Raw genomic sequence first — 19,555 nt, forward strand, 5'->3', positions numbered from 1 at the left:
AATTTACATGAATGGATTATCTATTTAAAAGTCTGATGGCCTGGGGGGACAATATATGCTTTGGAAAATTAAATTTCATGCTATGAAATGAATGAAAAAGTAATTGATTTATTTAGACAGGCAGAATATGAATTTGTTTATGAAAAGACTTTGATTTTGCGCTGGTTTTCCAAGTATTACGGTAAAACCTGTAAATGAATCTCGTTGTGCGCATTACCGTAATGACAGCATTCAGTGTGAAGCAACAGATCACAGATCACCTCTTTGTTTCTCACTCTTTCAGACAGAGCTAGAGGATAGGGAGAAACATGGAGCTTCTTTGGCTGTGGAGGTTTTTAATTCTGTTGTTAGTTTGTGTTTCATGTTTGCTTCCTGCTTCAGGTAATAACCATTTAAACAAATACCACCCATGAAACCAGAGTTCAGAGCGGTAGTGATGAGTGTAGTTTGGCTGTAGCGTTGCCTAGTTACGGTAACTTGTGATGTCATTCATCACTTCAACAGCTAGCCAACTAGCCTGCGAGCTAACTCAGCTAAGCTAACTGTGCTAACCTTAAAGGAGTTAAAGGCACAGCTTGAAGTCATGATGTACTGTGTGCAAAAGTGAATAAAAGCAGGGATAAATACAGGATGTTTCAGGTCAAATACAGTCAGAATCAGGTTTATTTTGCTAATCTAAAAATGTGCATAAAAGACTGTAAATTATGATCTAAAATGTGCATTAAAGACTATATTATAATCTAATAAATTATAATCTAAAAATGTGCATAAAAGACTGTAAATTATGATCTAAAATGTGCATTAAAGACTATATTATAATCTAATAAATTATAATCTAAAAATGTGCATAAAAGACTAAATTATAATCTCAAAATCTGAAAAATGTGCATTAAAGACTATAAATTATGATCTAAAAATGTGCATTAAAGACTATATTATAATCTAATAAATTATAATATAAAAGTGCATAAAATACTGTAAATTATAATCTATAAATGTGCATTAAAGACTATAAATTATGATCTAAAATGTGCATTAAAGACTATTATAATCTAATAAATTATTATATAAAAGTGCATAAAATACTGTAAATTATAATCTAAAAATGTGCATAAATGTGCATTAAAGACTAAATTATAATCTAAAAATGTGCATTAAAGACTAAAAATTATGATCTAAAATGTGCATTAAAGACTATTATAATCTAATAAAATTATAATATAAAAGTGCATAAAATACTGTAGATTATAATATAAAAATGCATAAAAGACTAAATTATGACCTAAAAACTGCATTAAAGACTAAATTATAATATAAAAGTGTGCATAAAATACTGTAAATTATAAAAGACTAAATTATAATATAAAAGTGCATAAAATACTGTAAGTTATAATATAAAAGTGCATAAAATACTGTAAATTATAACATAAAAGTGTGCATAAAATACTGTAAATTATAATCTAAAAGTGCATAAAATACTGTAAATTATAAAAGACTAAATTATAATATAAAAGTGCATAAAATACTGTAAATTATAATATAAAAGTGCATAAAATACTGTAAATTATAAAAGACTAAATTATAATATAAAAGTGCATAAACTACTGTAAATTATAATATAAAAGTGTGCATAAAATACTGTAAATTATAATATAAAATGTGCATTAAAGACTGTAAATTATAATCTTTTATATACATACATTGAATGTGGTTTCATGCAGCTCTCTCAATGTACTTACACGAAATAGAAATAACAGGTAGGAACAACAATGGCAAACAATAAAGTAAGAATAATTGAAATAATAAAAATAAAATGTTTACATACAAGTTAAGTGTGCTGGAAGTTGTAAACAATTCAAATAGTGCAACAACAAAAAAAATACTGGACTATATCTATATAGTTTTAGTATTAAAATATGTCCATAAAGTGACAGATCATATGTACATATTACAAAAAAAGTGCATTAAAGCCTGTAAAGTATAATCTAAAAATGTGCATTAAAGACTTTAAATTATAATATAAAAGTGTGCATTAAAGACTGTAAATTATAATCTAAGAATGTGCATAAAAGACTAAATTATAATCTAAAAATGTGCATAACATACTGTAAATTATATGTAATAGAAATTAATATCCAATAGAAATAAGGTGAAGTTTGCTTTCCTATTGGTCCATTTCATTTTATGTATGTGGAATTTGCCAAATATTATAAACCGTTGGATTGAAGCTAATATTTTTGGGGCAGACTCATTGTGAATACGGGTAAATACTAGAATTAGTCCAATATGATAATCTATTCTGACACCATTTGTCATTATTTGTAGGCCAACAGTGGAAGAAAATTAGAGACGATATATCTGATGCTGTTAAAGGACACACTCCGTGCAACCCTGTCAACTGTAGCTGCCATATAAGGTGGGTGTGATGCCAACGTGTCTTTGCTTCTCCTCATATATTGTACTCAGCTTGATCCTACTTTTTCAGTTTATATAGGCTAATTATATAGATAAATAGTTACCACTGTGCAGGTTTGATTTTTAAAGCGTTAGTTATATAATGTAATGTTGAATTTCCTCTGCCACATTGCTGTCTCAGTGTCCTTCAAGCTGACTTGCGGCCCTTTAAAGGGAGAATCTCTGAGGATGTCATGGCTGCAACTGTTCAGAGAGGGGTGGGCACCCACTACCAGATCATCGGACACAAGCTGTACAGAGAACACAACTGCATGTTTCCTGCTAGGTAAGGAGAAAAAGTACCTGATGGGATTATTTGCCAGATTGATACTTATTTACTTCCAATCAGTCTAAACAGACTTTAACATATGCAGTGTACTATATGTATATACAGCTGTTTGTTTGCTAAATCTGTCTTGTGTTTTCAGGTGCAGCGGGGTGGAGCATTTCATGCTAGAGGTGATCGACAGGTTACCCGACTTGGAGATGGTGGTAAATGTCCGTGATTACCCTCAAGTCCCCAACTGGGTGCAGCCAACGCTGCCCGTCTTCTCTTTCAGTAAGGTCAGACTCTAGGCATTAGTTTTATGCACACACAAATGCTTATTAAAAGCAATAACTGTTTTTTGACATGCGTATGTTTGATTTGAGTATAGACGGCAGACTACCAGGACATCATGTACCCTGCGTGGACGTTCTGGGAGGGAGGGCCTGCTGTGTGGCCCATTTACCCCACTGGACTGGGAAGATGGGATCTGATGAGGGATGATCTTAAAAGGTAAGGTTTAGTCCCATTTTAGGGCCTGAGCACCGGCTAATTGAAAGGGTAACGGCTGCTCTTCACTACTCCTCTCTCCACAGTCTGCGGAGTCGGGACACGGTGGTGGTCTTGTAGGAGGGGGGCGGATGGTTGCCATATACAGTATATGTCACCTGCCTCCAGATCAGCAAAATTCAATTGCAATAGCTGGGTTTCAACCAGTAGGGGGCAGTCACTATACATATCTATGACACAATACGTAGAATTCAAATACTTTGCACTGAAATGTCAAGATTTGGACCTGAACCCATCAACTAAATACCCATATACATTGGTTTTCAGCTTAGTTACTCTTTAAGTAATACTATTCTGCAGCCAAAGCCTATGAGGTATATCATTTCAGTGTTTCTTTTCAATGTGATGTGTTGTGGCAGGTCTGCAGCACAGTGGCCATGGAAGAAGAAAGAGTCCAAAGGATTCTTCAGAGGCTCCAGGTCAGTCCTGTGACTTTACTAGTTTGTGTAATTATGTGACATTATACAACAGTCCAGATGTTTTCATGTCAGTTCAATCAATCAAATTTCCTTTTGGTAGTAACTCTTTACTCGGCTATCTTCTTAACACAGTCGGCTGTTTAGTCATTCTCTTCTCTGTGTCTTTTCTTAGAACCAGTCCAGAGCGCGACCCCCTGATTCTCCTGTCCAGAGAAGCTCCAGAGCTGGTGGATGCAGAGTACACAAAGAACCAGGCCTGGAAGTCTGAGAGGGTCAGTCATACTGACAATACATTCGTAATGATCTCGTCCTAAAATGGTCCTAAATCGATACTAGAGTACTTTCTAGTTTTATGAATGAAGCAGTAAACGAGTTGATGCCGCGGTGCTATGTGTGTGTTTGACCAATCGGCGACGGTCATCCCTGCAAACTTCACCCAGAAAGTTTCGGTACTACCTTGACTCAAAAGGGAAATCTGAAAGTCAGTCTGTGAATTATTGACCAACCCACGTTTTTCTGTCTGTTTTAGGACACACTAGGGAGACCCCCAGCCAAAGAGATCCCACTGGTCGACCACTGCAAATACAAGTAAGCTGGATTTGTTACTGGATGGTTAAAAAACTAAATGATGCACACGTCATCTGTGACCAGCTTTAACAGTCCCCTTCCTACCCTTGTTATGGCCTTGCAGATATTTATTCAACTTCCGGGGTGTGGCAGCAAGCTTCCGCTTCAAACATCTCTTCCTCTGCGGTTCGCTGGTGTTTCACGTCGGGGATGAATGGCAGGAGTTTTTCTACCCTCAGCTCCAGCCCTGGGTCCACTACATCCCAGTCAAGCAGGACCTCTCTGACGTCAGGTACCACGGCTAGTTTTCTCCTTACTTAAGATGATTTTTTTTTTAATGAAAGAAAGAAAAAAAAAATATATAAATACATTTTAAAAACTTGTAAAATAATAAGAGCTTGGGGATGACCATCATATACTTCTATCATAATGTTCCAAACCCTTATAGACTTTCACAGTTTATTCTAAATAATTAATTCATGTTCTTTTCTAAATTTATGACTAGAACAACTTGACACACAGTGCTGAGCTGCATCTCAAATTAATCAGATGATGTACACCACTTCTATGTGACATCTACTGATGACCTGCTATTTCCCCCTAAATACCCCATGTGCATGCAGGGAACAGCTTTGACAGTTTTTGATTTGTCCAGTGACTACTTCTACTCTTTCTTCTATTACAACAGAAGAAGTGTCTTTTCTAAAATAGAATGCCAAAGACTATCTGAAACGCTGGTATTTAAATGTGTTTCCCAGTCAGCCTTTAAAGGTATAAGACAGAACCTTTGCTTCTATATAAGCTTATTATAGGATGAAAGGTGCACTCAAATATAATCACAGGGATTAGGGGGGTAAAGCAGGGAACTGAGGGAGCATTTAACGCATAACATCTCGGATGTGTAAGTAGAGAGAGAAATTGTTTTTAAGATACATTTTTTATAGAGATCCCTAAAAGAAGAAAAAATGCCATCAAAATAGAGATCAGCAAATGACTTATTGCCCATGTTGTGCCAGTCAACAAAGGTTTTTGTCCAGTAGAGAGGGTTTAAATAAGTGATTTTGAATGGATTGGAGATTTTAAGGAGAAAAGAGTCCAATCAAAGTGATGTTTAACCTGTGATTTTAATGCCCAGGGAATTAAATTGGCGAGTCATTTGGAAAGGAATTGAGACAATGGGATATTTACAGGCTGCCTCATTGATAGGATTTTTTTCTTTTTCTACTAAAAAAAAATTCTGATGATTGTTTGCAATCCCGTTCTAAATGTTTCTAGTTTAACTGATTTTGTTACCTGTTAAGGTGTCCGTTTGGTTGTGTTGACTACATTGTGATGTCCCAGCTTCCACACTTGTTTTTCACAGCCTCAGATTTAATATAGTATTGTTTTTTTGTTCTTGTCCGTGTCATTGCCTTCCAATGGAGATTGCTAATGGAGTCATATTCGACGTTAAAGGGATATTTCAGGAAAACATTCACACACCTCAATGACCAAGCGCTTTCATACCGACTCAGTTCATTCTAGTCTTGACATGCACCTCTGTTAACTGAATTTAAGGACACGGGCGTGTGAATTAGAGCAGGAAACTTCTCAGGTTTCCACTACGAGTTGTTTTTCTAAAGAGTCAGGGAGTGTCATTTACTATCAACACTCCTAATTCTGCAGGAGCATTTAAGGTCACGAACAGTAAGATGATATTTACTAAGGATGTGCTTTAGGCTCTAAACAGTCAAATGACGTTCCTGTCTGTTTCTCCAGACTGGGGTCGTGCCGACCGTCATCTACTGTAGGTAATACACTGACTATGGATAAGAACCTCATACAACCCCACTTCTAAAAACAGCTGAACTATCCCTTTAATCTAGTGTAAAAAGTATTTCCATTCTCTCTTTCCATATATTGCATCTCTAAATAGGAACACCTTAAAATACGTAACACGAGACCAAACAATGCTGCTCGTTTTTGTACACTTTACTGGCGCAAAACCTGGCAGACCGTTAGTAAATAAGGACAAACGTCATTTGACTGTTTAGAGCCTAAAGGAGGTCACAAATCCTTAGTAAATATCCCCTTGCTGTTCGTGACCTCAAATGCTCCCGCAGAATTAGGAGTGTTGATAATCAATGACACTCCCTGACTCTCTAGGAAAACAAATCGTAGTAGAAACCTGAAAGGTTTCCTGCTCAAACTCACACGTCTGTGTCCTTAAAGTCAGTTCACAAAGGTGCATGTCAACACTAGAATGATTTAAGTCGGTATGAAAGCGCTTGATCATTGAAGTGTGTGAATGTTTTCAGGGTGTAATTTCTAATATACTAAAGGTGTGAAGCTCCTTTTGTATGCACGCTAAGTGTCGATTATGTTCTTACATGCTCTGTCTCCTCAGGGAACTACTACAGTTTGTCAAAGAAAACGATGCTATCGCACAGGAGGTTGCTTCGAGGTAATACGAGGTCATATTTTGTGATTGAATTTTAAATGGAAATTAATTATAGCAGTTATGTGTTTGAAAAGGTGACACTACACACTCTGACTTCCTGTTTCTATCCCTCCACACAGGGGTAAGGAATTAATCCTGGACCACCTGCGGATGCAAGATGTTTCCTGCTACTGGGAGAGACTCCTCACTGAGTTCAGCCATCTCCTCACCTACAAACCCCAGAGAAAGAGCAACTACAACCAGATTGTCCACAGACCCGGCAAGACGGAGCTATGAGAGTGAGACCGCGCGGGACCAGGGCAGCTGTAGCGAAGGGAAACTCTAGATAACGAATGTAATCGCTGCACCACGACATGTGATTTCCATTTTTGTCAAAATCACACCTAAAATGAGCTAGTCTAAAGATATTTTCACATTTATTTCTATTGAGTCCAGTGTTTTAGTATAATGTGGAGCACGGGTGGACCATGTGTCCTCCGTTAGAGGTGAAGTTTGTTTACTGTGGATGCTGCCATGCCTTCAGGTGCCACTATGGGTGCCAATTCCGAGTTCTCTAAAAATAACTCCTTATGGCTGCTGTCTATACTCGCCAGCAACATCTACGTGAGCTGAGTTTTTAGACTTTTCTTACTCATTAAAGGGGCACAATCATCTTTCTATCAAATTTCATTATGGGAAATGTAGGATCCAGTGATTTTGGAGCTTTAAGGACTATAAGTCAGTGACATACTAAATTGCTGAAATGATCCTTTAATATGCCATGTAAAGACTTTACGTTGTTTTACATTAATCACATCTGGACTGGGCTTCAGACCACTCGCAGAAAGCTGCTGAACAATGTAACTTGTATTTGAACGTTAACTTGGTTATCCTTTGTGACCTGCAAGTGGAAGAGGTTCAGTGCCTTGCTCAAGTAAAATCAAAATTGAACCCTTGACCTTCTGACCTTTTCCTGCAGACCACTCATGTAATACGAATATCATATGTCCAGCTGTGGAGCACCTAAAACTCTAATTTTAAATACTTGAAGTGTGATGTTGACTTTCGGCTGCTGCTCAAATATCCACGAAGGATGTGCCAATAATAATGCCTGTTATGCTGTTACATATTTAATGCAGTCCAATGTATTGGAAGGATTTCCTGAAAACTAAAAAGTAATATGCACCACATGGAATGCTTACTTGCAATTTCTTTATCTGGCCTTTTTGTACGCAGAAAGATATGGGAAATATTGTATTCTATTCTTCAGTGATGTCAATATCTGCATTTGGATGGGTTCTGCCATACGTTTAATAACTTTAAAGCACAAAAGAAATATTCAGTCAACATTTTATTCCACACTAAGTGCCAACGGTGAGCAATAATGAGTTAAATGGTTGTATTTTGATGTGTGGAGTTTCCAAGAAAATAATCATGTTAATTGTTTTACCTTTTGAAAAGAATGTGTTAAGAGATGATGGATGGTGCATAGCTGATACAGGATAATGTTGGATATGTTGTAGTATTCACATTGTACTGTGAACGAGCAAATTCTCACCGATGTAAGGTTATTTTTTACACTATTGTTAGGTAAAGATGGTACATTAGTATGACCAAAAGGCTGTGATGGGGTCAAAGTGTGACATTCAGGTTGTTGAGACGGCTTATTTTTATGTCAATAAACAGTTTGGTTCTTAAAACATCCCAGTGATCAGCGCAGTGTCTTAAGTAAAAACTTGCATAAACTCTCGCGAGGCTCTCTGCCCAACGACCTATCCTACTATTCGAGGTCAATGCCTAACCCAGGGGTCAGCAACCGTCAGCAACCTGCGTCTCCGGAGCCACATGCGTTTCTTTAGCCCCTCTCCAGGGGCTCCCTGTGGATTTCTAAAAATGGAAATGAATAACTGTTTTTTGTTTACATTTTCATTTTAATTTATCATTGTTGTAGGTCTATGGTATGACAGTACAACGGAGTATTAGGGCCACATTGAGGGAGAAAAATAAATCTGAGATTTAGAGAATAAAGTTGTAATATTACGAGAATAAAGTCATAAATTAATGAGAAAAAAAAGTATTATGAGAATAAAGTCAGAAGTTTACAAGAAAAATGTAGTATTATGAGAATAAAGTCATAATATTTTAAAGTAGTAATTTTGCGTGTTATTTTCTTTTTTTCTCGTAATATTACAACTTTTTTCTCATAATAATATGACTCTATTTCATTAAATCTCAGATGTTTTTTCCCCTTAATGTGACCTTAATACTCCGTTGTACATTTGCACTTTGGCCCTCACTGCGTTAGACTTATATACTATATACTTAGACTATAAACTCTGTTACCTTCATCACAATGCTCAAATGTTTTGTGGTTCCAGACAGATTATTTTTTTTTCTTCTTTTTGCCTAAATGGCTCTTTTGATAGTAAAGGTTGCTGTAACCCCTGGTCTAAAGTAAAAACGTGCATAGACTCTCGCGAGACTCTGCCCGACGACCTATCCTACCTTAACAATCTCGCGAGAGTTCCCCAGTTTGCAGCACAGTGGTTCAGTCCTCCACCAACGAGGCGGCGCTGTTTGTGTCTCTAACCGGGGTCAAAGTTCGTAGAGTCACCGTCGAGAAACTAACAGCAGAAGGACAATTATGAAAAACAGAAATACAGACATTAACTAGAAATAATGTGCGTTAACCAGGGTTGCGGTTCTTCATAAGAGAAACGGTTAATTGTTGAGAAATACCGCTCCGTTTGCTGGTAAGCTCCTTTTTCTTGTTACCATAGCTACGACAGGATGCTAATAGCATGCTAAGTGCTAACGCTAAGGCTCCCATTATCGGACAGACATGATTATTTACTATTTTCCTGTAGTTTTTTTGACTAACAATGAAGGTTAACAGATGACTTGAATAGCAACTTTAATTTTACGTTTCATGAGCAATTATAATGTGAAGTAGTTCGATGTTTATGTCAGAAATTTTTAGATATTAGCCTAGCTAACAGCAGATAGCAAGTGAACTGATTTTATTTTCACTAGTTATTAATATTTCCTATATTATATACTATATATTTATTATATTAGTATATATTATATATTGTATATATTATATACGATATATAATAATATAATAATAGTATATACTATATATTATAGTATATATATATATATTATATTATATATAGTATATACTATATATTGTAATATATATATAATATATTATATTTATATATATATATTATATATAGTATATACTATATATAATAATATATATATATTATATTATATATATTCTATACTATATATTATAGTATATATATATTATATTATATATATTCTATACTATATATTGTAATATATATATAATATATTATATTGTAATATATATATATTATACTATATATTGTAATATATATATATTATATTATATATATTATATACTATATATTATAGTATATATATATTATATTATATATATTATATACTATATATTGTAATATATATATAATATATTATATTTATATATATATATTATATATAGTATATATAATAGTATATATATATACTATTATATATACTACTATATATATATATATATTATAATATATATATTATATTATATACTATATATTATAATATATATATAATATATTATATTTATATATATATATTATATTATATATAATAACACATTTATACTGCATTCGAAAAACTGGATGTGATTATCATAAAGTGGGCATGTCTGTAAAAGGGAGACTCGTGGGTACCCATAGAACCCATTTTCATTCACATATCTTGAGGTCAGAGGTCAAGGGACCCCTTTGAAAATGTTTTTTCCTCACCAAAATTTAGAGTAACTTTGGAGCATTATTTAGCATTCTTCCCAACAAGTAAGCATGACATGGTTGGTACCAATGGATTCATTAGGTTTTGTAGTTTCATATGATGCCAGTATTTTCACCATAGTGTCTGTCAGATTTTCAAGAGGTTAACAAAAAATCCTCAAAAATGTTGCTCTTTAGTAATTTCTTACAGAGGACAGAGATGATCAGTCTTATATTCATTGGGTGGCGTTTCCCGAGTCTTAGAGAAAACTTTGTAAAGCTACAGTGATCTTTGTGTTTCTCTTTTACCCTGGACCAGCCAGCACACCCTGCTCAGAGGACCTGAGGGTCCCAGCAGTGCATTGAAACATCAGTGACTTCTTTTAAAGTCAATAAAGAAACATTTCCGCAGAAAGTCTGCTTGTGTGTTTTGATAGGACTGCTCCATTTAACAGCTGCTGAGTTAGACAGCCTGTGTAGCCCTGCCAGGATCTCATTTGCCTTTAGGCTGTTTATTTTGAGCTTAAATCGAGGCAAAGAGAGAGTGCAACATCCAAACCCACGGCCATGTGTTTCTGCCTCTCTGCCGCAGCCTGATGCCAGCTGAAGCGTGATGCATCCAGAGCAGCCCAGCTTCGCCCTGCGGAGACGGCGGGCAGATTCGCCCCCCCGGGGCACGCCGAGTACCGGCCTACTGCGGGGCCTCATCCAGAGCGCCAGGCCTCCTTCCTTCTGCTTCCTGCTCCCCAGGGTCCACGCAGCTGATGTGGCTGCTGCCCAGCCTGCACAGATGCCCTCTTCTTCCTCCTCCTCCTCCTCCTCTACCTCCACCAGTCCCGCACCCATCCCCTCTCCCGCCCTGCCAAGCAACATAGGAAAGCCAGAATTCCCAGACACTGGATGGGACCGTGTGAAGGACCTCTTTGACAGAGAGTTGGTATTTCTGTTCCTTCTTCTTCTCCTCTTTTACCTCTTTATCACCTTGCTCTCTTTAAAAAGTTCTATCCCAAATCTTTATAGTTTGTCCTCCTTTCTGCATCCTTTTTGTTGTTTGGTGTCGTGTAGATGTAGACAGCATGATGTCAAATCTTGAGCTCAAACAATTAAGTAGGCAAATCGATTAGTCGATCAACAGAAGCAAAACCCTTAAACATTCCCTTTTTCAAGCTTCTAATTTGCAATTATGTGCCACTTTGTCTCATGTAATGTCCAAATCTATGCACACAATCTATGTGCACAGTAGTAGATAAACTGGGTGAGAGAAAAGTACAAAACCACATGAACATGACAGTTTCATTATGTATAATTGTGTAAGAGTGGGATTTTCTTTTCATTGTCGTTTGATCTGTTGATTATTTTCTCAATTTAATCGATTAGTTGTTTGGTTTATAAAATGTAAGAAAATTATGAAAATTGTCGATTAGTGTTTCCCAAAGATGACGTCCTCGAATGTCTTGTTTTGTCCACAACTCAATGATACTCAGTTTACCGTCATAGAGGAGTAAAGAAACCAGAAAATATTCACATTTAAGAAGCTGGAATCAGAGAGTTTTGGCTTTTTATCCTTAAAACATTACTCAAACCGATTACTTGATTAGCAAAATAGCTGGCGATTCATTTAATAGTTGATGATTAATCGTCGCAGCTCTGCTCTTGTCTCCCTGCAGTGCGACCCAGCGGTACCCAGAGGAGGTGACCAACGTGATAAAGAGCGGTGCAGTCGCCGCACTGGCGGGGCTGTTCTACGGAGGCCTGCCAGCTGCTCGCGACGCCAGGCAGAGGTACATCCAAGTCAGCCAGGCGGAGATGTACACTAGCCGAGTGGAAGCAGTGGTAAGTGGGTGAGTGGAGAAAGTGAACTGTATATGTAATATAATATTAGGGAAAATCTGCGGCAAAGGTCACAATACAGGAGTAAAGTTATGCTGTTCTAACCTTTTCTCAGTAATCCAGCTTCTCTTTATGTATTGGAAACTGATCAGTTAGTATTGTGATATGTGCTAAATGATACCCAGTGCTGCAAATTTTTACACTAGCCCTTGATGATAAAGTTGCAGTAGGAAATGACTGCACTACTGGGACATTTTGAATGTTAAACTCTAATGTCATAGCATCATGGTAATAACACTGTGTGTCCTTTCTGTCTAAACCAGCGCTCAGCCCATAATGCAGCCATCCGGGGTTTTGTTCGATATGGATGGAGATGGAGCTGGAGAGTGGCCGCTTTCGTCACCTTATTCAAGTAAGCAAACACATTGATTATCCCAGAACTTTACACTGTTTTACAATAACAGCTGTTACAAGCTCTGTGACAACAACTTGGTGCTAAGTATGGTTTTAGTGTTTTTAGCATCTGTACAGCTGAGCAGAATATTATTCATATTAGATTATGTATTATTATTTTCATTTCTAAATATCATCCTCAAGTCGTTCCCTCATCTGTTATTGTCTGTTCCTTTCCCTCTCTAGCTCCGTCAGCACCGGGCTGTCTGTGTACCGAGACAAGTCTACAATCAGCCATTATGCTGCAGCTGGAGGTGAGTCACACCTATTGTTTACAGCTTTATTAATCTAGGGGAAAGCAGAATGTGTCACAACAAGCCTGCTTCACATTCACACGTCTCCATGTGGGAAAATTCCATACGAAATTGACTCCTGTTGTTGCTGTGTGTTGTCTGGCTGCCTGCAGCTTGATGTGCTGCATCGATGCTGCGTTTAAATTTTAAACCAAAATGTTGTCAACTGACGGGAATCCTGTGCATCCTGTTTCCACACAAACAACTTTTTTACTGTCCTCTTGTAACAGCTAGAGTGTAGAATGTACTGTTTTCTGTCAAATGATAATGATGTAAATATGAACCAGGTATTCCCAGGTCAGTTGTACCAAATGTAAAGACTTTCATGAACCAGCAGCAGGTTCAAAAGCTGATTAGTCGGCAAGAGAGAATAGCAAAATGGTTGTACATTGTTTCTGTAAATTCTGTAACATATGGGTCCAAGCCAGCATTATGTCAACACTTTTGACTCTTCCAGACTAGACGGACGCCAATTCATCCCTCTAATATTCATCTCGAGCCAAATAGTCGCATATTTCTTCCTTGTAAAACAAGATTACTGGAGCGCTGCACCGTCCTTAGTTCACCTTTGGCTGAGAGCCTTTGTTGCATGACACTCCCCATCTCTCTCTATCCTCATTTCTTCATTTCTCTACTACAGCTGTCTAAAGTATGCATAACAGTGCCCATAAATGAATAATTAAAAAATATATATATTTCACTTTCTAGAAAATGTGATTTTATATTGTGCAGAAATTACATTTCTTAGTCCAATTTCCTATATGCCCGGACACCAGTCTATCAGCAAAATGGCATATTAGGGCCTTTGTAGGTAAAAAAAAAAAAAACAATTACAGAGGAGGGGGGTAATATTCAGATCTGAATTTCCGAGATTAAAAATCATCAATTTCCGAGAAAAAAACTTGTATATTCTCTGAGATTAAAGTGGCAAATTTATGAGATTATAAATCATCATCCAAGTTTTTTTCTCGTAAATTTATTACTTTAATTTCAGAGAATATCCAAGTTTTGTTTTTTTCATAAATTTATGACTTTAATCTCAGAGAATATCTAGGTTTTTGTCTCGAAAATTTGCCACTTTAATCTCAGAGAATATACAATTTTTTTCCCGCGTAAATGTATGGCTTTATTCTCCGAGAATATACAATTTTTTTTCTCTGAATATTAACCCCCTCCCCCGGCTGCATAATGATTTTTTTTTTTTACCTAAAATGGCCCTTATACGCCGTCATAAAAATGTTTAGTACTGACAATAATAATGAAACTTTTATAATCCTCGATTAACCTGATGACAAATTGTTTTAACACAGATGGTACGTACAGCAGCATATTGAGCTCTGAATGATGATATTAAATGTGTGTGTGTGAGCAGCTGTGACTGGAGGCCTTTTCAGACTGAACCTGGGCCTGGGGGGGCTGGTGGCAGGGACCATCATCGGAGCTGTGCTGGGGTAAGGTTGGCTTCCACAAGTGTTTCCATCCTTGTTACAGTTACATTGTCAGAAGCCTCTATGCGTTTATTTCTTAACGGACCTTTGCTTGTGCTCTTGTGCGTGTCCGCGTTCATGCCCGTGTGCTGGAGAGCAGTGAGCACTCTGGCAGCCAGCTGTGCCCCTCCCAGCAACCCTCTGTCGCCCAGCTGAACCCCCCAACTCTGTTCACGGTGCCAGAGGGACTCATGTGCGCTGCAGAGGGCCATGTTTTGGGTACTAGAGCAAGGAGGCAGGCCAAGGCAGCAGCTGCCCCTCTCCGTTTATACCCTCTCTGTTATTCCAGCCTCTCATCTCCATCTACCATGCTCTGATCTGGACTTCTGCTTCGCTCTCTCTCTCTCCTCTTCTCTCTCTCTGTCCCACTTTTCACTCGTTCCTCTGGCCACTTTCAACTGAGAGCCAAGAGCAGATTTGAATTTGTGTAATGGAGATTGAGTGCGAGGTGTTTGATGGTGTAACAGACTGGAGGGGCTGGTTTGGATTGTCTCTGTGATCATCAGCCCTAGCCTGTTCGCCTGTTGGCTCCATACTCGCATCGCCTCCTCCTCCTCCTCCTCCTCCTCCTCGCTGTCCGCCTGAGTGACCAGCCACCTGGAGCATTTGATGTGTGCAAACAGCCCCGGCTACACCAGGTGCAGTCACGGGGGCAGTAGGGGGTGAAATGAAAGAAGGCAGCTAATCGTAAAGCACATCACGCTCCAGATCTCGCCCCAGAATCGTCCTCTCGTCCGGGCACATAGCAGAGGTGTGACAGGAAGACAAGGGGCGGGACTTTGTAAGATGCCGCTGAGGGGAAATATGGCACTGAATGGTGCAAATGACAGACAGCTTGGAAAGAAGTGTTTTTAAGAATCTATTACAGTTTCCGCAGTGTTGATGATGATGATCTGGAATGGTTTCCTCAGGGCCAGCTCTAGCCCTTTTGGTGCCCTAGGTGAAATTCGGATTTGGAGCCCCCAGAACCCTAGCCCTGTAAACTGCAACACACTTTTTTACACTTTTATTAACAAATAAGTTTGGCTGGGCAGATGAAAAACTGTCAAAAAGAGAGTTACAAGGGTGAAAAATTTATTTCTTTTTATATTTATTTCTTTTTTAATTTGTTACCCCGACGCAGAAAATGAGGACAAAACGTTTTTTGTTTTTTTGTTTTTTTAAAGAAGGTGACCAACGTTCCCCAGAAGGTGGCACCCTAGGCAACCGCCTAAATGGCCTATGCCTTCAGCTGACCCTGCATATCCTATATTACATTAGCTGATGTTTTCATCTGTCGTGCAGATAATAACCATGAAGCATAAAGTGTATTTTCTGTTTTGCATTGTGTTCCAACATAAATATACTTTATAAAGCAATTGAACATGTTTTTCAATATGTTTGTGTCAGGATTCCCACCGGTGCTTTGATCATGAGCATGCAGTCGATCGCTGGAGAAACAGCCAGAGAGAGGAGGAGGAGAGAGCGCTGGGAACTGTATGAGCTCAAACTCAATGAATGGTGAGATATATATTAATAATATTCTTTTACGCTTTTGAATGTCAAATTGGTTGCTATCCTGATGTCTCTCCCCTCAAATCTTAAGGGCGGCCCGTCTGCACTTGACCGATGAGTTGATCGGAGATCTGAACGTCAGCTCTCAGGCAGAGGAAACCAACAAGGACATGCGGCGGATCCAGGAACTGCTCAGTTTGCCAAAGAACGAAGAGGCGACTCAGGACTCCCGCAGCCAATGACAGTAGCTGCCTCACTGCCTGTTAGCTGTCGGACACTGTAGGTGGGACTTCACACTACTGGGAGGATAAAAGGGTCGCTTGTTTGTCTGGACTCTCACTGTTTTTGAAACTGCTTCAAATCAGAATTAAGACACTTGTACCTCACCAACTACTGTCCTGTGTAATGGTATATCTATCTTTGTGAGGACCAATTTGAGGACATTTAGTTCTGATTGTTAGGGTAAGGGGCAAGGAAGGAAACGCATTATGTCAATAAGGGTCCTCATAAGTATAGATGTACGATCATGTGTGAGAGGCAGGGACACAAATAGATCATGCATCATCCCTTTTCTCAGCAGACAGTTTAGAAGAACACATCAACAGTATACGGTTACAAAAACAGGATTGAAAAACAGTAATTTTACCTCACAGAACACTGAAGTTGCTTGTCTACCGCTGCCTCTATGGGTTAGTTTGTTTCTGTTACTTCATTACTTTGGTTAGTCACACAATAGCACAAACTAACTAACCGATCAAAGCAGCAGTAGACCAGCAATTCCCGTAATCTGCGAGGTCAAATTCCAGGTTTTCTCAATGGAGTCTGGCGGCTTTGGCGAAAGCTTACATGGAACTTTTAAAGATTGTATTTGTCATTTCTAATTGATTTAACATTGTACAGTTACACAAAGTTGCCATAGTAAGGGATACAACCTAATAAAACATCGTCAACATGTCTCTTACAGTATATTGATACATAGAGATCAAGTAGCCTTGCCTCTAACTGACGTTTCCTCTAGATAGTCAAAATGAGTTCAGCTCGTTGGTGCTTGTGTCCTTCAGTATTGGCTCATAATGAATAAACAATAAAATTCATCAAAAATCATTAAAACCATTGAGCAGTTACTGATGTTTCTCATTATGTTTAGCACACCTAATGTTTTGACACCGAAAAAACAAATGTCAATTCATGTCTATCACAGGAACGTCTTCTTTCTTGTTCCCCATGTCTGTATTACATGTGGTGAGCTTTTGATTTTGCCTCTCGGGCTTTTCAGGAACTAGGTCACACACAGCCTCGGCCCCTGGTGTAAACAAGACGCAACACGGCAGCAGCTGGGGCCCAGGATGCAGCGGTGGCTGCTGCTGCTGCTGCCATGCAGATGGACAGCCAATAGAAACAGATTGAGGAGTACAGATTGGTCAGCGCCGATATCAAGCTTTGAACTATTTGCAGGTAAGGTTTAGAATTACATTTGAATTGGTGTCGGTTGGCTGCGTCCCAGCATTGTTGAGTTATGCAAATGGTTTGTTCCTTTTATTTGTAGTTCGTTGGAAGGGAGTGGTTGCTGATCCTTTTTAAAACCTGTTTGATAGTGACAAACGGTAAAATAAAATGAGATAATCCTTTGTTAGTCCCACAGCGGGCACATTTGCAATGTTATTGAATGTTACTACCATTTATTTACCTTTTTAAAAAGAGGGTGATTTTATTCAAATTCCATAAGAACAGCATTTATATAGCCCACATTTTAAGTAATTGATCTTAAAAGCTTTCGGAAAATGAAGAGTAGCAAGACTGACATGGTCCTAATAAATCCAGATGTTTATAATCCAAGTTTACTTTCAGTAAGTGCTTAAAGATGAAGTAGGCAAGATTGGAGCAAATATGATTTGTTTTAAAAAAAGTTATTTTTATAAAACAATCGCTGTATCGTGACAGTAGTTCATGAAACAGGTAACCTGGAAAAAAAATCATGTGCCTCTCTGTCCTCCAGTGCTCCTAACGGCATCTGCAAGATTTCACAGACCAGAGGAAAACAAGCAGTAAGAGCTGATCGCAGCCATGTTGAAATCTCTTAATCTAATCTCAGAGTTTCTATTGGCCCAAAGCGTTTGTGGGAGTAACGGACACAATAGGCTTGTTTCATTGCTGTAAATGAGAAATACAATATACTTGATACAACATGTATCTGAATTTCAATAATATCTGACGTGACAGAATTAAATCCTAACGGACATAATACAATATTCATAGCTATTTTCCTATATCCTCCTGTATTAAGTCCAGTCTCAGCAGCGTCTTTAATCAGAAACTGCACCATGAATCCCTTTTGATCTCTTGGCATCTGTTTCAGGAATGCTGCGCCACCACTTTGAAGTTCCCACAGCAGCATTATCTGCGTTAGCCTAGCCTTGCTCCTGTCTACTCATGGCATTAACTCATGTATCTACATGCCTGCAGCTATCAGGAAGCAAAACAAAATGACTCAAATTCTTGGCATGTTTTCTCGGGGCCAGAGCACCATGCCGTGCACATATACCCTCCAGTTATAGCGTTCTACTGTATTCGAATAGTGTTTTTTGTCTACCTTAAAAAAGTGTGCAACTATACAGTGTATATATATATATACCAGGGATTTGCAACCTGCGGTTCCGGAGCCACATGTGGCTCTTTAGCTCCTCTCCAGTGGCTCCCCGTGGATTTTTAAAAAAATAGTGGAAATGAATTACTGTTTTTTTGTTTACATTTTCATTTTTATTAATCATTGTTGTAGGTCTATGGTACGACGGTACGAACGTCATAATATTACGAGAAAAAAGTAATATTATGAGAATAAAGTCAGAAGTTTAAGAGAAAAAAAGTCATAATATGAGAATAAAGTCATAATATTAGTATATATATGTATACTAGTAGTGATTTTACGTGTTATTTTCTCGTAAAGTTATGACTTTATTCTCTTAATATAACGACTTTCTTCTCGTAAAATTATGACTTTATTCTCGTAAAGCTATGAATTTATTCTGGTAATATTACGACTTTCTTTCTCGTAAAGCTATGACTTTATTCTCGTAATATTACGACTTTCTTCTCGTAAAATTATGACTTTATTCTCGTAAAGTTATGACTTTATTCTCGTAAAGTTATGACTTTATTCTGGTAATATTACGACTTCTTTTCTCGTAAAGTTATGACTTTATTCTGGTAATATAACGACTTCTTTTCTCGTAAAGTTATGACTTTATTCTGGTTATAATATGACTTTTTTTCTCGTAAAGTTGTGACTTTATTCTCGAAATCTCCGATTTTATTTTTCCCCTCAATGTGGCCCCTACCTCACTGCAAATGTTTTGCAGCTCCAGACAGATTTCTTTTTTTGTTTTTGCCTAAAATGGCTCTTTCGATTGTAAAGGTTGCCGACCCCTGATATATACCGATCAGCCATAACATTAAGGCCACTGACAGGTGAAGTGAACAACATTGACT

The 19,555-nt window shown here is 37.8% G+C and overlaps 2 protein-coding genes across 4 annotated transcripts; both read left to right on the top strand.

The window, feature by feature from the left end:
* The first annotated feature begins 223 nt into the window (after positions 1-223).
* On the top strand, positions 224-8,396 carry poglut1 (protein O-glucosyltransferase 1). Its single transcript, XM_074627661.1, has 11 exons — positions 224-381; positions 2,326-2,416; positions 2,597-2,740; positions 2,883-3,018; positions 3,111-3,232; positions 3,649-3,708; positions 3,881-3,980; positions 4,238-4,296; positions 4,400-4,567; positions 6,662-6,718; positions 6,835-8,396. Exons 1-11 carry the CDS (start codon positions 309-311, stop codon positions 6,989-6,991), a joined length of 1,167 nt encoding a protein of 388 aa, XP_074483762.1. The 5' UTR covers positions 224-308; the 3' UTR covers positions 6,992-8,396.
* An 881-nt stretch (positions 8,397-9,277) lies between these two features.
* On the top strand, positions 9,278-18,557 carry timmdc1 (translocase of inner mitochondrial membrane domain containing 1). Of its 3 annotated transcripts, XR_012593046.1 has the most exons (10): positions 9,278-9,447; positions 11,105-11,445; positions 12,180-12,345; positions 12,666-12,754; positions 12,982-13,049; positions 14,461-14,539; positions 15,965-16,075; positions 16,161-16,352; positions 17,346-17,524; positions 17,616-18,552. XR_012593046.1 is itself a non-coding variant. In XM_074627663.1 (9 exons), the coding sequence occupies exons 2-8, from the start codon at positions 11,126-11,128 to the stop codon at positions 16,309-16,311; spliced, it is 984 nt and encodes a 327-aa protein (XP_074483764.1). In that variant the 5' UTR covers positions 9,278-9,447; positions 11,105-11,125; the 3' UTR covers positions 16,312-16,352; positions 17,346-18,557. The 3 variants fall into 3 exon arrangements, 2 of the variants coding, with proteins under 2 accessions (XP_074483764.1, XP_074483763.1); XM_074627663.1 differs by having other exon boundaries at positions 17,346-18,557; XM_074627662.1 differs by lacking the exons at positions 17,346-17,524; positions 17,616-18,552 and having other exon boundaries at positions 16,161-16,455.
* Positions 18,558-19,555: the final 998 nt, after the last annotated feature.

The sequence above is a fragment of the Sebastes fasciatus genome, chromosome 24 (assembly GCF_043250625.1).
Source record: "Sebastes fasciatus isolate fSebFas1 chromosome 24, fSebFas1.pri, whole genome shotgun sequence".
Classification (NCBI taxonomy): Eukaryota; Metazoa; Chordata; class Actinopteri; order Perciformes; family Sebastidae; genus Sebastes; species Sebastes fasciatus.

Coding starts and splice junctions, on each gene's coding strand:
- timmdc1 (XM_074627663.1), top strand. CDS start 11,126: ATGCATCCAGAGCAGCCCAGCTTCGCCCTGCGGAGACGGCGGGCAGAT. Junction 13,050..14,460: donor CCATTATGCTGCAGCTGGAG/GTGAGTCACACC, acceptor GTGTGTGAGCAG/CTGTGACTGGAGGCCTTTTC. Junction 14,540..15,964: donor ATCATCGGAGCTGTGCTGGG/GTAAGGTTGGCT, acceptor TGTTTGTGTCAG/GATTCCCACCGGTGCTTTGA.
- poglut1 (XM_074627661.1), top strand. CDS start 309: ATGGAGCTTCTTTGGCTGTGGAGGTTTTTAATTCTGTTGTTAGTTTGT. Junction 3,981..4,237: donor AGGCCTGGAAGTCTGAGAGG/GTCAGTCATACT, acceptor TGTCTGTTTTAG/GACACACTAGGGAGACCCCC. Junction 6,719..6,834: donor GCACAGGAGGTTGCTTCGAG/GTAATACGAGGT, acceptor CCCTCCACACAG/GGGTAAGGAATTAATCCTGG.